This window comes from Muscardinus avellanarius, assembly GCF_963383645.1.
Source record: "Muscardinus avellanarius genome assembly, chromosome: 9".
Lineage (NCBI taxonomy): Eukaryota > Metazoa > Chordata > Mammalia > Rodentia > Gliridae > Muscardinus > Muscardinus avellanarius.
The window spans coordinates 36,719,972-36,733,856 of record NC_137795.1 but is presented as its reverse complement, the minus strand read 5'-3'; the positions used below and the strand labels follow the sequence as shown (position 1 = coordinate 36,733,856).

Here is a 13,885-nt window from a genome sequence, read left to right as displayed (position 1 = left end):
GAATGTCAGCTTTTTTTGGAAATAAGATTTGTGTAGATGTATTCAAGTTAAGATATAGTCATGCTAGGTTATGTTGGGTATTAATTCAATGACTGGTGTACTTCTAAGAAAAATCTCAACAAAGAGATACAGACACAGAGGGGTCATGTCCATGTGAGGACAGAGGTAGAATTTGAGTGATGTGGTAATAAGTAGGAATGGCAATAATTTCTGAGTAAAAGGAGCTAGGGAAAGAGAAAATATTCTTCCCTGAAGCCTTTGAAAGGAGTATGGGCCTTATCAACATTTTTGTTTGTGACATTTTGTTATAGTAGCCCTAGGACCTAATATACCAAGCACTATAAACAGTGAAACCAAAAGCAGAATATGTGTCTTAAGGCACTTCTGTAGAATGGTTGTCACACAAAAAAAAATATTTTGTTTTTGATCTTACACATCTTCTTTAAAACTGGGAACACAGGTTCTAAGAACCTTCTGTAAATAGCAAAATCTGAAATTAAAATTCATGTGTATACAAAATAAGAAAGTATTGAAGTGTTACTCTTGATACTCTAAAGCCACACAGGTGAAAGTCAGAAGGAAAAACATTCTGAGCCTCATACCAACATTGCCAGAAGATGCAGTCTGAGGGCCTCAGCCTCCTGCCCTCTCAGCCCATTGACTACCAGTATGAATAATAAATGAATTCAATGACAGCCTTTTGGCATTTAAATCCAAGAAGAAAAGAACTGAGGATGCAAAATCATGTGGTCCATGAAGTGACCAGATTGTGTATAAAAATGTGACACTTTGCTTTGGTTTTGTGAATTTCAGAGCATAGGAGCTGACAACTGTTCCTACTACAAATCCCTGGTATGGTTTAGATCTGAGATGTGCCCTAATGGCTCCTGTGTTAGAAACTTGGTCTCAGGTGCAGCAATGTTCCTAGGTGAAGCTTTAGAAAAGAGATTGGATCATGAGAGCTCTGATCTCATCAATAGATTAATCTATTAATGAATTCATGGCTGAATGGATTATGGAAAGTAGGAAGAAACTATAGAAGGTGGGATCTGGCTAAAGGAGGGGTCCCTGGATGTGTGCCCGTGGGTCCTTGGTCTTGTTCCCTGCCCCCAGCTTTTCCTTTCCAGCTGCCATGAGGAGGTGAACACCTCTGCTCCACAAAGCCCATCTTCCAAGATGCACTGCCTCACAACAGGTCCAGAAACAATGGAGTCAGCCAGTCATGGACTAAAATCCCTGAAACCATGAGCCAAAATAAACCTTTCCTTCTTTATGTTGGTTTTATCAAGCATTTTGTCACAGCAACAGAAAATTGACTAACAAAACTTCCATGAAATAATGGCCTCTGTAAGTCTAAATAAAGCAGTGAAGAATTTTTCAGTTTGATTGCCACCATGAACCGTATCCCTGGCTTCTGCCTGGGCAGCTATGTGAAGTCCTGCAGAAACACCAATGTACAGAAGTACATATAAAGCCAGTAACCACATCATCAGTGAAATGGGCCACAGTTAAAAAAATCTTCCTAGTCAGAAAGTCTGTATTAATAAGTAATATTCAAGAGTACCTTATACTTTTATTAAGCATAGAATCTCTCGGCTGGTAAATATACTTTGTAGCCATTGACCTCATGACACTGTTTATAACTAGAAGTGTCAAAAATGAAGGACACATGTTAGAAATAATGATCATTTTAAAAGCTGTGTGTTGGGACTTCCGGGAAGATGGCAACCAAGAAAAGTAGAGCTTAAGAGCCCCGCTAACAACCAATCTCCATTACCACAAAATCAGTGCCTTTCATAGCCAGAAAACACCATCACCTGAGAAACAAAAAAATCACCAGGCTCCAGAGAGAAAGTGGACTGAGAACAGAGCTCAGAGCCACAGAGGAGATACACCGGCCTCACGCCCGAGGACGCGGCAGCAGCGCCATACTGCCGGCGGCAGCGGCGAATTCAAAGGACAGCTACAGCAAGCCCCTGAGGTGAGCCGCTGCGGAACAGCCAGGCGGGATTTTTCAGCACAGGGAACATCTAAAGCTCCCAGTGGCTGAGCACAGCACAAACTGCAGGGACTCAGAGTGGAATTCAAAACCAAGAAGAAATAAGCCAGCCTCACGGCCGAGGGCATAGCAGCAGCGCCATATTGCCACCAGCGGCAGCAGCAGTGAATTCAACGAGTCCAGTACAGCTACATCTGCGAACTCAAGAACAGTGAGTCAAATTGCGGGCCCAAGTGGAGAAATCCCAGTATTGTACTCCCGGGGATTTGTCCCAGTGGGGGAGTGGTGGTAGCAGAGATATCACACCATAGGAGAACGTGCAACCTGGCACCCCCCCCCCATAGTTTAAAGCAGCCTCTATCAACTCCCTGGGTCGGAGACTCTGTGATACAACCCAGTAAAGGAGTAATGGGGTCTGAGATACTACAGACTTGAGATCCAGTGCACCTTAAGTGAAGTCATAGTGACCCAAGGGAAGAACCCAGAGAAGGCACAAACTTCTGAAATCATGGGAAAGAGGAATAACAATGGAGCAATGAATGCCCACAAACCCACAACATCAGAATCCGATAAAACAGAAAATCAGAGATTTCTAGATCAAATCAGGAAAATAACTGTAGAAATAATAGAGGTGCTTCAAAAAGAACTCAGAGAGAGCCAAAAAGAGATAAAGGATGCAATTAATGAAGTAAAGGCCTCAATTCAAAGCACAAACAACCGATTAGACCACATGGAGAACAGAATCTCGCTCTTAGAAGATGATCATTCCAAAAATGAACGCATAGTTTCTAATCTAGAAAAAAATATCCAACAGCAGGAATCTGACATTGAAGAAATATGGGCCCATTTTAAGAGAGCTAACCTAAGAATAATTGGAATAGAGGAGGGAAAAGATAGTTATACCAAAGGGATCAACAATCTCTTCAAGGAAGTAATAGCAGAAAATTTTCCAAACATAGAACAAGAGGTTGATACACAGGTCCAGGAAACTTATAGAACTCCCTTTAGACAGGATCGGAGAAGAGGATCCCCACGCCACATAATTGTCAAAATGACCAATGTGGAAGCCAAGCAGAGAATCTTAAAGGCAACAAAAACAAAGGGCCAAGTGACATTCAGAGGCAAACCAATTAGAATCACTCCAGACTTCCCAAACCAAGTCATGAGAGCCAGAAGGGCTTGGAGTAACATATTCCAAACTCTGAAAGAAAACAACTTCCAGCCAAAAATTTCCTACCCAGCAAAACTTTCTATCAAATTAGATGGAAAAATAAGAAGCTTCCATGACAAACAGAAACTGAAGGAATTTTTGTCTTCAAAACCAGCGCTAGAGAAAATACTCAAAGAGATTAACTACAAAGAAGAAATAGGTAACACACACCAGAACCAGAGAAACAAGATTTTCCATCCAACAGACAACTAAGATTGGTTATCTGTGGAGATCCATTATTTATGTTAGTATTTTACCTATCTCTAAGTTGTATTGTTTGCCTTTATTGTTGTTAATTTTTAGGATTTCTAGTTGGAATATTAATATACCTTCAGATATAGCATTTGGAAATATTTTATCCAATTCTATTAGTAACTTTTAACTCTGTTTACATTGTCTTTGGATATACAATTTTTTTTATTTTTTAGGGAGTTTGTATACTCTTCTGTTGCCTGTGCCATTGAAATCATATCCAAGAAATCACTGCCAATATCAATGTTGTGAGGTTTTATGACCAAGATTTTCTCCTAAAAGTTTATACTCTTAAGATTTATATTTAGGTCTTTTATCTATTTTGAGTTAATACTTGTATAGGGGATTAGGTAAGGGTCCAATTGTATTCTTTTCCATGTAATTATTATTTTTCAACAATATTTAGTTAAAAGATTATTATTTCCACCACCAAATGTTCGTGGAAACCTTGTCAAAAATAACTTGATAATATAGGGAAGAATTTAGCTCTAGGCTTATATTTAACTCCAATGGTTTATATATCTGCCTTTAGAATAGTACTACACTGTTTCAATTATTGTAGGCTTATATGGTTTGAATTCAGAAAATATATATCTTCTAGCTTTGTTCTTTTTCAAGATCATTTTGGGTATCTAGAATCCATATTCCATATTAGGATAGATTTTTTTCTGAAAAATAAATATATAAATATATGATAGTTTCACCTAAAAAAATAGAAAAAAATATTCTCTGGTAAGAAAGAAAGCAAAAAGAAATATTGAAATGTTATCTTTAAGTCATCAAAACCTTGGTATCAGACAAATGAAACTGTTATGTGAGATTATCATTTTTTTTAATTTTGGATAAATTGCTATAATACTAGATGTCAACCACTAAGCCAAGTATGGGAAGGAGGGATGGGGAGTGAATGGGGTGGGGATCGGGTGGGGGCTGACTGGGCGATGTGTGCATGTATGTCTACAAAAGTTTGTATCCCACTATGATGTATGAATACAGTGTACCAATAAAAAATAAATAAATAAAAAAATTAAAAGCTGTGTGTCAAGTTTCTATAGCAGGTCTACTTTATGCAATATATTGCCCAGAGACATAATTGATGGCAAAATATAAAATGTGAAAGAGATTGAAAAGATGCAAATATCCTAGGACTATATATTAAGCATACAGGAGAACTTTGTTTTTTTCTGAAAACATAAAACTGATTTAAAAATAAATTATATTGAGAAAGCTAATAGCAACAAAATATAAAATACATAGTAGAATTCAAAAAACAAAATGTCTTCCTTGGGTAACTGATAGTACTCTGTTCTGATCAGGTGCCGCTTACTTGAGAGTTCATTTGTGCAAAGTCATTGCTCCTTACCCTTAGAATATGAACATTTTGGTATTTAGTGTTGTTTTTTAATAAAAAGTTAAAAAGAAAAAAGTATAATCAGCAACAAAACTTTCTTAAATTGATGCTACGATTTGAATGCATTCTTCAAAGTTTTATGTGTTGGAAACTTAATCCTCAAATTACTATGTTCATAATATTTGGGGGTAGAGCCTTTGGAAGGTAATTAATGGACTAGAAGAGATCAGGTGGTAGGTTGTGTCATGGGATTAGTGACTTTATAAGCAGAGGAAGTGAAACTTAAGCTTGAATATTTCCTTTGTCTTACCATGAACTGTCTTATACCATGGAGCAAGAAGGCTTTCACCCAATGTGAGCCTTCAACCTCAAACTTCTAGCCACTGGACTGTGAGAAAAAAATGTCTTACAATTTATCCAGTAATTTTGTGTGGTGTTATACGATACAGAAAATATGAAGACAGCTCATCTTTCTTATAAATTACTTAGTCTGTGACATCTCGTTATAATGACAAAAAACAAATAAAAAAAACTTATCATCATGTCATTTCATGAAAAAAGTATAAGAAAAACACAGAGTTGCATTCTTTTCAGTGTGCATAAGATGGTGAAAATTGATAATTATCTTCCAAACCACAATCAATAAAACCCTAAACATAAAGATCCTCAAGAAAAGTAGAAATAAGCTATATCCTTGACAAATTCTTCATTTTGAGAAAAATAACCACATGATACACCAAAGAAAAGGAATTGTCACCTTTTTAAAATTAAATGTTGGTCATGGATATCTTTGTATTTTGTTAAATGCATAGAAACACTCAGATAATTAGTTTTATATGTCTAGAAAATTTTATTTTTATTAAGAGTGTAGAAGAGTCAAACAATATGAACCATATTTTCCTGGAATGAATTAAACACTTGGAAATAATTTCAGAGTTTATGAGAGCTCCCAGTAATGCCAAATTTAGAGCCAGATCTATATTTATTGGAAAAATTTTATCTTAAGTTCGGAAGAAAATGTGTGTGTGTGTGTGTGTGTGTGTGTGTGTGTGTGTATGCAAGCTCATGTGCATGTGCATGCACATGCATGTGTATATAGTTAAGAAAAGAAGTGTACTGGTCAGAGAAGAAAAAAGTAGAATCTAAGAAGTCAAAAGGAGAAAATATGGAAAATATATGTTCATAAAAATGTAGAGACTTTTTAAAAAAGTAAAATAGATCATTCTTCTATAGATAAATGCAGTGGTCTGATTTGGAGTGACATTATATTGGTTACTATATTCTAATGGCCTTAATATTTTGTATATTTAGGGTGCTTCTTTAATGCTGGAATTTGCTAACTATAAACTACATGTGTGTGGAAATTATTAAGCATGGTTGTTATAGCAGTTCCATATTTCAGTAAAAGAACTATTGTTATATGACACAAAAGTTAGTAATGCATACCTATGAAATTGATATTTTTTTGCTAAGCCCAAATAAAACATATTTACACCCATCTTGGTGAGTCTTGCCTGACCAAGAATTAGCTATCCAGATCAGAAACAACTCACAACATACTCAAATAGAATGTCAAGGAAATACACTCTCAGTGCAAATGAACAAGTATAAGCAGTGCAATCCTAGAGGTGGCAGGATGAAACCAAGAGATGGAAGACAGAATCAGGGAGAATATTTTGCATGACTTGATGGATTAAAACAGAAGAAAAGTAGCCTAGTGATAGAAGATCATTTTCCATTGTTCTTGCTTAGGATTTTCCTAATTTTATCTTTTAGTGATCAGATTTACAAAAGGAGATCAAATTTTACCCTAAGAGTTTAACTGTATATCTACAAAAATGGCAAACTAGTAAAGTGCAGTATTAAGACACCATAGGAATGGTTGAAAAATAAGTGTGAAACTTGATTTTTATTTTTAAGTATTTTAAATGCAGTGTGAATATATTTTAAATATGTATCCATGTAATTCAGATTTGAAAATTGCAGGATAATATTTGAAAACAAAAGTTAAATAGGATATAAATTTGGAATTTAGTATTTAATGGTAAGAGTAGCAGAATATGAATCATTAAAGTGAATTTACTAGGCCGAACGTGGTGGTGCACGCTTGTAATCCCCGCGCTTGGGAGGCTGAGATAGGAGGATCGCACAGGTTTGAAGCTAGTCTCAGCTACTTAGTGAGGCTCTCAGCAACTTAGTGAGACCCTGTTTCCAAATAAAATATAAGAAAGGTCTGGGAGTATAGCCAGGAGGTAGAAAACCTCTCGGTTCCACCCCCAGTACCAAAATAAATAAATAAATAAATTAATTAATTAAAATAAATTAAAAAAATAAAGTGAATTTACTAAGAACTTCTAAACTCAATGTTTTGCCAAGAATTTCAGATGATTAGGAAAGAAATATATGTCATTGACCTAAAAATGGAGCAGATTATAGTCTAGTAGTATAGACAGTATTAACATGCAGTCATGACACTACTGGAGAACAATTCAGTCTTTCTTTTTGATGTGGATAAAAATAGAAAAAAAATAATTGAAAAAGGAAATATTTAGTTTCAAAGAAATTTCAAGAATAATATGAAATTTAATTTGCTTTCTGAGATGTAGTAAAAATATAAAAAATATATAAAAATAAAAAATATATAAATATATAAATATAAAAAATATAAAACAGGTGCACTCAGGGATTGAGATGATTGAAATAACAGGCCCAAGATAAACAGCAAAGAGTCTTCCCTACAGTAGAGAGAGTGAATGGGGTAGAAATATGTAGGATCATGTGCTTAGGTTTGGGTGTCAGTTTTGAGGAAATAAAAGCCAATTTGAGGTAGGGGGGTATAGAGGGCTACATTTATCATCACAGAATTACTACAGGTTGCTAAAGAAGGCATATGACTGAAAAATTGATATTTTTGGAAAAATCTCTCAGGAGGTGGTATGCAGCCTGTATTATAGGAAAAGTACCTTCTGTCAGAGAGGTAAGCCAAGAGATTTTGACTCTAATCTAGTCAAGAGGTGCTAAGAGCCTGCACTAGGGTTGCGAATGTGGAGACAAAAACTCAGATCTGGGAGAGATATTTTAAGCAGAAAACGCCAAGGCTCAGCGATAGGTTGTATAAATGAGATAAGGAGAAAGATAAAAGTAAAAAGATATTGACTTGTAACTCTAGTTCCAATGACTAGAAGCATGAAGATAGAATCACCTCACTTGTCCCTTTAGAAGGAGAGTTGTAATAGCTGCTCTTGTGTATGTAAACCCATCACCTTGACTTAGAAGTTAGTAAGATTTAGGGTCACAAGACTCTGGATATTTTATTATATACAGATGCTGTTCTGACTAAACTGGAAAATTACAGACCATTTCATAGGCAATACAGAAAGGGCAATTATTAGTATTCATGGAAGAACCTGAGAATACCAGTGTTGGTTTGAGAGATCCATGTGGGTAGTTCACTACTCATTAAGGTAAGGGCACTTACTATATAAGTAAGATTTTTTCCTAATCACATATACACATACTTTTTTACCCAATTAATTCTTAATAAAAAGGAATATAAAACAAAGGTATTATTAACTCCATTATACAACTAGAAAACTAGCCAAAACTGGTTCATACATGGCCCAAAGGCATCACCTTTAAGTGACAGAGACGATCTGAAGAATCTGATTTTCCTGGCCTCCAATATTAAGTAATTTCTAACAATACATAAAAGGAAGTATAGACTTTTAGAAAAAAACTTCAAATGAAGCCGAGCTTTAGTGTTTGTTTCTGTCTACAATAGCTTCCCCATGGAATCCATTAAATCAGCTTTCCTGAAGCTCCACAATGACAGTACCAAATCCTGTCACACTGTGATCACTTCTACTAGCTTTCTGTGTACTAGTAGAATGCTCTGGGAAGTGTGAGGAAACAATACGGTAGATTTAGATGTTTAGAAGCAATCAGTAGTAGAGGGTCATCACTGGTCAACAGCAGATCAGCTTTATCCTAAAATTTTTATACAACTCATGAAAAAAACTACAAATAATATTATATACATAAATGTTATGAGGTAAATATGTTCTGCATGAGCTAGGGATAAAAAATCAATAAGTAAATGTGTCGCTATACATGCTTAAAATTAAAATTTTAAAAGCATACAAAGCCTGAGGTTTAAAGAGGTCATATTTTCTTTCAGATATATAACTTTATAAAATTGTGCAATTAATTTTTCATGAAATAAACTTGGAGCCATGAGGTCTTTGGATCTCAAAAATTCAGCAAATAACTCTAAAGTTGACAAGAAACCTCAGAGCTTGGGAGAACTCAGCAAGAGGGAAAATGACTTCTTCTGACTGCCTTAACTATTTTAGCATTCTCTGGTTAGGTTTATTTCCTTAACTCTAAGGTTGACTGATTAATGATTCAGACCTGGAAAATGTAAAGACATTTGCCATTTTTGCTGTGCTCTGCTATTGTAACAAACGGAATGATCTCCATGTATTTTCTGATCTTATTGGGAAAATAAAATGTTAGGGACCTATTGTCTGAGCTGATTTGGGACAGAAAATTTTTAGATTTAAAAAATATATAGTTTTTCATTGCAACATTCTCTTTCTTCTAAGATGACATGTCTCATATCTTGTAAGGCAGAGCCAGTAACAGGATTGAAGACAGGAGTATAATTGGTGAATTGTAGGGGTATATTTTGGAGTCAAAGATAAGAGGAAGGAAGCCTGAGAGAGAGAGAGAGAGAGAGAGAGAGAGAGAGAGAGAGAGAGAGAGAGAGAGAGAGACAAACTGAAATATAAACAAGGAAAGAAAGAATTGTAAGATGGCTTGAAGAGAGCAATAAGAGGCCAATAACAAAAGTTATTTTGAGAGGAATGATTCCCATATAGAAATCACAGAGACAGAGAGATAAAACAAGCAAGGAAAAGAGGAAATAAAGTTCTAAAAACTCAACAAGCTTTTGTACTAGGAAAAGCAGCAATATAATTTTTGACCTTCAGGCTGAGTACCCATTTAAAAACATAAAAATACAAATTACAGCAGGGCCTGGTGGCGCATGCTTGTAATCCTTGCTCTTGGGAGGCAGAGACAGGGGGATTGCACAGGTTCGAAACCAGCTGTGCTGGCTTAGGAGACCCTGTTTAAAAAAAAAAAAGAAAGAAAAAAATTATATATCTAGTATATATATCTAGTATATACTAGTATATATATCTAGTATATAATGTGTGTATATATATATGGTCTGGAGTGTAGCCTGGAGGTAGAAGGGTTTCCAAGAACCCCAGTACCACCAAAAAAAAAAAAGAACGAATTACACATGTAAGGTATTTGAAATTTATTTTTAAATAGGAAAATAAATTTAAATGAGAAGAAAAAATGGAGAAGAAAAACTGTAATCTCAATTTACATTAAAAATAACATATGCCGGGCGTGGTGGCACAGGCTTGTAATCCCCACGCTTGAGAGGCAGACACAGGAGGATTGCCCAGGTTTGAAGCCAGCTGTGCTGGCTTAAGAGACCCTGTTTCCAAAAATAAAAAATTATAAACTAGGTCTGGGAGTGTACCCGGAGGTAGCAGGGCTTCCAGGAACCTCAGTACCACCAAAAAAAAAAAAAAAAAAGAATTAAGATATAATTAGTGAAAATATACTCTACAGAAAACAAGAGGAACAGTCTCCTACAACATATGAAGAAAACAATACATTTTGTAGATGTTTAGCAAAATAATTAATGTGCATGGTTGTTTTTAATTCTAATTGGTATGATATTATCAAAACTAAGAACTCAATATGCTTGAGTCATTCATGTGTGTAATTTAATTCAGTTAAGCATTTTATAATAATAACCAAACACTTGAAAAAATAAAACCTTTCTTCATAATTGAGAATTTTTCTAAATGTAAATGAAATTTAAGTGAGCAATAACTGAAAATGATTGAAAAAAGTATGTTCATTTCTAAAAATTTACTTAATTGTATTTTTAAAATGTAAGTCACAATATGTTTTCCTTGTATATGTGTGTGTGTGTGTGTGTGTGTGTACATAAGAAAACTGTTTAACCAGTGAGCTGGAGACAGGATGTTGGGCACTATAGAAACATGTATTTGCTTAATAGATTCAGTGCCCCCAACTGTTTTATTCTAACAAAAGCAATAGCATTAGTCCTGTAACAGGAGTACTCAAATACTGTGCTGGGAGGAAAAAATCCCCCAAAACTCCAATCCCATAAGTGTTTATGTATAATGTTATCAAAAATAGCTATTCTACAATATACATTTTAATTAACTTCCAAAAATTAAACACAAAACACAGGAGGTACTGGGGATTGAATCCAGGGGCTTTCCACCTTTGAGCTACAACCCTAGCCCTTTTCATTTTGAAACAGGGTCTTGCTAAGTTGCTAAGGCTCTCACTAAGTTTCGGAGGTGGCCTTGTACCTACTATCCTCCTGTCTCCACCTCCCAAGTACTGGGATTACAGGTGTTCACCATCACACCTGGCTGAAGCTTCTAACATTCAGAAGCCTTTCCAGGGTGAGACTGTCAGGCAGTGTGGGATACGCAGCCTTCCGTGTGAGCAAATGCTGGGATTTGTTTCCCAGTGTTACTCACTGTGATCTGGCACCAAACACAATGCAGTCCTGTCAGGCCCTGGTAACATTTGACTGTCTTGTGGCACTTGTCACATTTAGTTGGGCAGTTGCCTTCAACCCAGTAATGGTGCATGACCTAGAAGAGAACAATAGCATCGTGGTTATAGAAGCATCCATGATGGCCACTCTCTGAAAGCAAGTGTGGGGCCGGGACTTACTTCAGTGTTCTTTTTGGACTTCACGTAGGTCTTGATACAAGAGGGGGGCGCTCTGGCCACGCAGCGCTCATGGACCGTGTACTTGCAGACTGAAAGGAAACAGGTACACAAATTCAGTGTTCATTCTGGTCCTGATTGCAATTTTATATGGAAAGAATGACATTAGCAGAACCTCATTTTATATCCACTGCTCCCTAATCAATCCAATCAGCCACATCAAGGAAAAGTCCAAGTCGACTGTTTTTACCATGGAATACAAAAGGCCAATTAGTACAGGAAATATTATGCATGTAAAAAACCAAGACTCCTCTATTATGGCATAGCAGGAAATGCTTAATTAAATCAGTCCTCACTCAAATTTTTCACGATAATCTCCAGATGACAAAAATATTAAAAACAAATTGATGACTGCCAAATGGCTTGGTGTCATTTGCTAAAAGGAAAAGATCCATATTTTACAAAGTATAGGCATGAGAGCAGATGGTGAGCCTGGGAATAAAAGCCTATGAGCTTATGCTATTTTGTCTATTGATTTATCTAAACCTTGTATGGCTGATTGTAGTATTTTGAGAGAATAGATTTCATCATACATGCCAGGCTTGGGTGACAGTTCAGTCCTCATCTGACATCATGGAATTGTTTGCCCAAAACAGCAATCATTGGTCAGAAGCATATGGTATATATAAACAAAAAATATGTTTACTTGCAAACATGTATATACACATATACAAGCAAGTATGTGTATGTGTGCATACACATGTCATATAACTAAGACATATTTATGGCATTTTCACATACTTTGTGATTCGAATCTGAATGTAATTAGGATCATATAGAGGTGATTCTTTTTTAATAGGCGTTTATTGGTACATTTCAGTCTCACATCATAATGTAAATTATGTTGACAATAGAAGTATTTTTTTAACAAGATGCTGGTTTCAAATTAAGATTATATATATATATACATATATATATATATATATGAATTATTTAAAAACAATTGGGTAGTCCTCTCAATAAGATAAAAAATCTAAGCATTTCCTGAAATATGAATAAAAGCAGTAAATCCAAGCCTAGTACATAGGCACACACCTATAATCTTAGCACTAGAAAGCTGAGACAGGAAGATCACAGGTTCAAAGCCAGACTCAGCAATTTAGGAAGGCACCCAGCAACTCGGCAGCCTTGTTTTCAAATAAAAAATGAAATGGGCTGGGAGTGTAGCTCAGAGGTATAATGACCCTGGTTCAATCCCCAGTACCACAAAAAACAAAAATAAACAAGCACAAAACAAAACCAGAAAATTTGCATAATATTTATATAGTAAAACTCCTCTAAAATGTTCATATCTGTGATTTTTGGGGAAGCAAAATTTAGGAAGAAAATATACTTTCTTTACTCTTTCATATCAGTAATAATGTTGCCTATTGCATTCCTCATACTAGTCAGTAAAAATATTGTAAGCAAAATCCTCACTCTTCATATTATGCCATTCACCTTATTTGAGATAACTCTCAAATGTTCCTTTCTTTAAAAATTATTGGATTTTAAAAATAAAGCGTTTCCTTTGTGAATGATGTTTTAGTATAGCTGGTCTTTCAAATGTGGCCATCAAAAACTATCCTCTACTGTGGTAAGTGGGAAATTCCATAGAATCTTATAAAAGTCTTTAAACATTAAGAAATCATATGCATTTGTGGCACTAAAACATGGGTTGTTAAATACTTTTATTAGTGCATTATAGTCTCACATCATAATAAAACATAGTTTTTAATGTCAAATACCAAATTTATTTCCAAAGAAGATACAAACTAAATTTATTCAAAACCATGTATTATATTATACAGAACCCAGATAGCATACTCTATTTAATGAACTGCACAAAAGCTGGATGTGTCTAATAAATAGACAGTTTCAGTAACTTTGCACAGAGCAGTAAAGGGTGTGGGTAGATAAATTGCTAGATTAATGGATAACACGAGCCTTAAGTGAAAAAGAAATCATATCTGCTCTTCTTTAGCAGGAATGCCAGGGAATACAAAAATTTTTCAGGTAGCTATGTAATAGATTAAAAAATTCTTTGAAAATTTAACAAATTAACTGTCACATAGCCTATCAGAAAATTCTAATTAGCAATATTGACTTAATAGAATAAAATAATAATTACAAATAGAAGTGGAATTAATAAAATGGACACAACTCATAGACCAGCAATGTTTTATATTGCAATATTTATAAAATATGTAAAGATTTTCTTTATGATAGCATAAAA

General features: G+C 35.1%; 1 protein-coding gene across 6 annotated transcripts in view; it reads right to left on the bottom strand.

Annotated features, from left to right (window-relative positions):
• DGKB (diacylglycerol kinase beta) overlaps nt 1-13,885 on the bottom strand; it is a gene marked incomplete at both ends in the record, with an annotated part of 627,903 nt that overhangs the window by 478,270 nt on the left and 135,748 nt on the right. For all 6 annotated transcript variants that reach the window (XM_080701803.1, XM_080701804.1, XM_080701806.1 and 3 more), the window contains 2 exons: nt 11,415-11,531; nt 11,614-11,702. In XM_080701803.1, the coding sequence (XP_080557929.1) occupies nt 11,415-11,531; nt 11,614-11,702 (206 nt within the window). The remainder of the gene's footprint in view (nt 1-11,414; nt 11,532-11,613; nt 11,703-13,885) is intronic.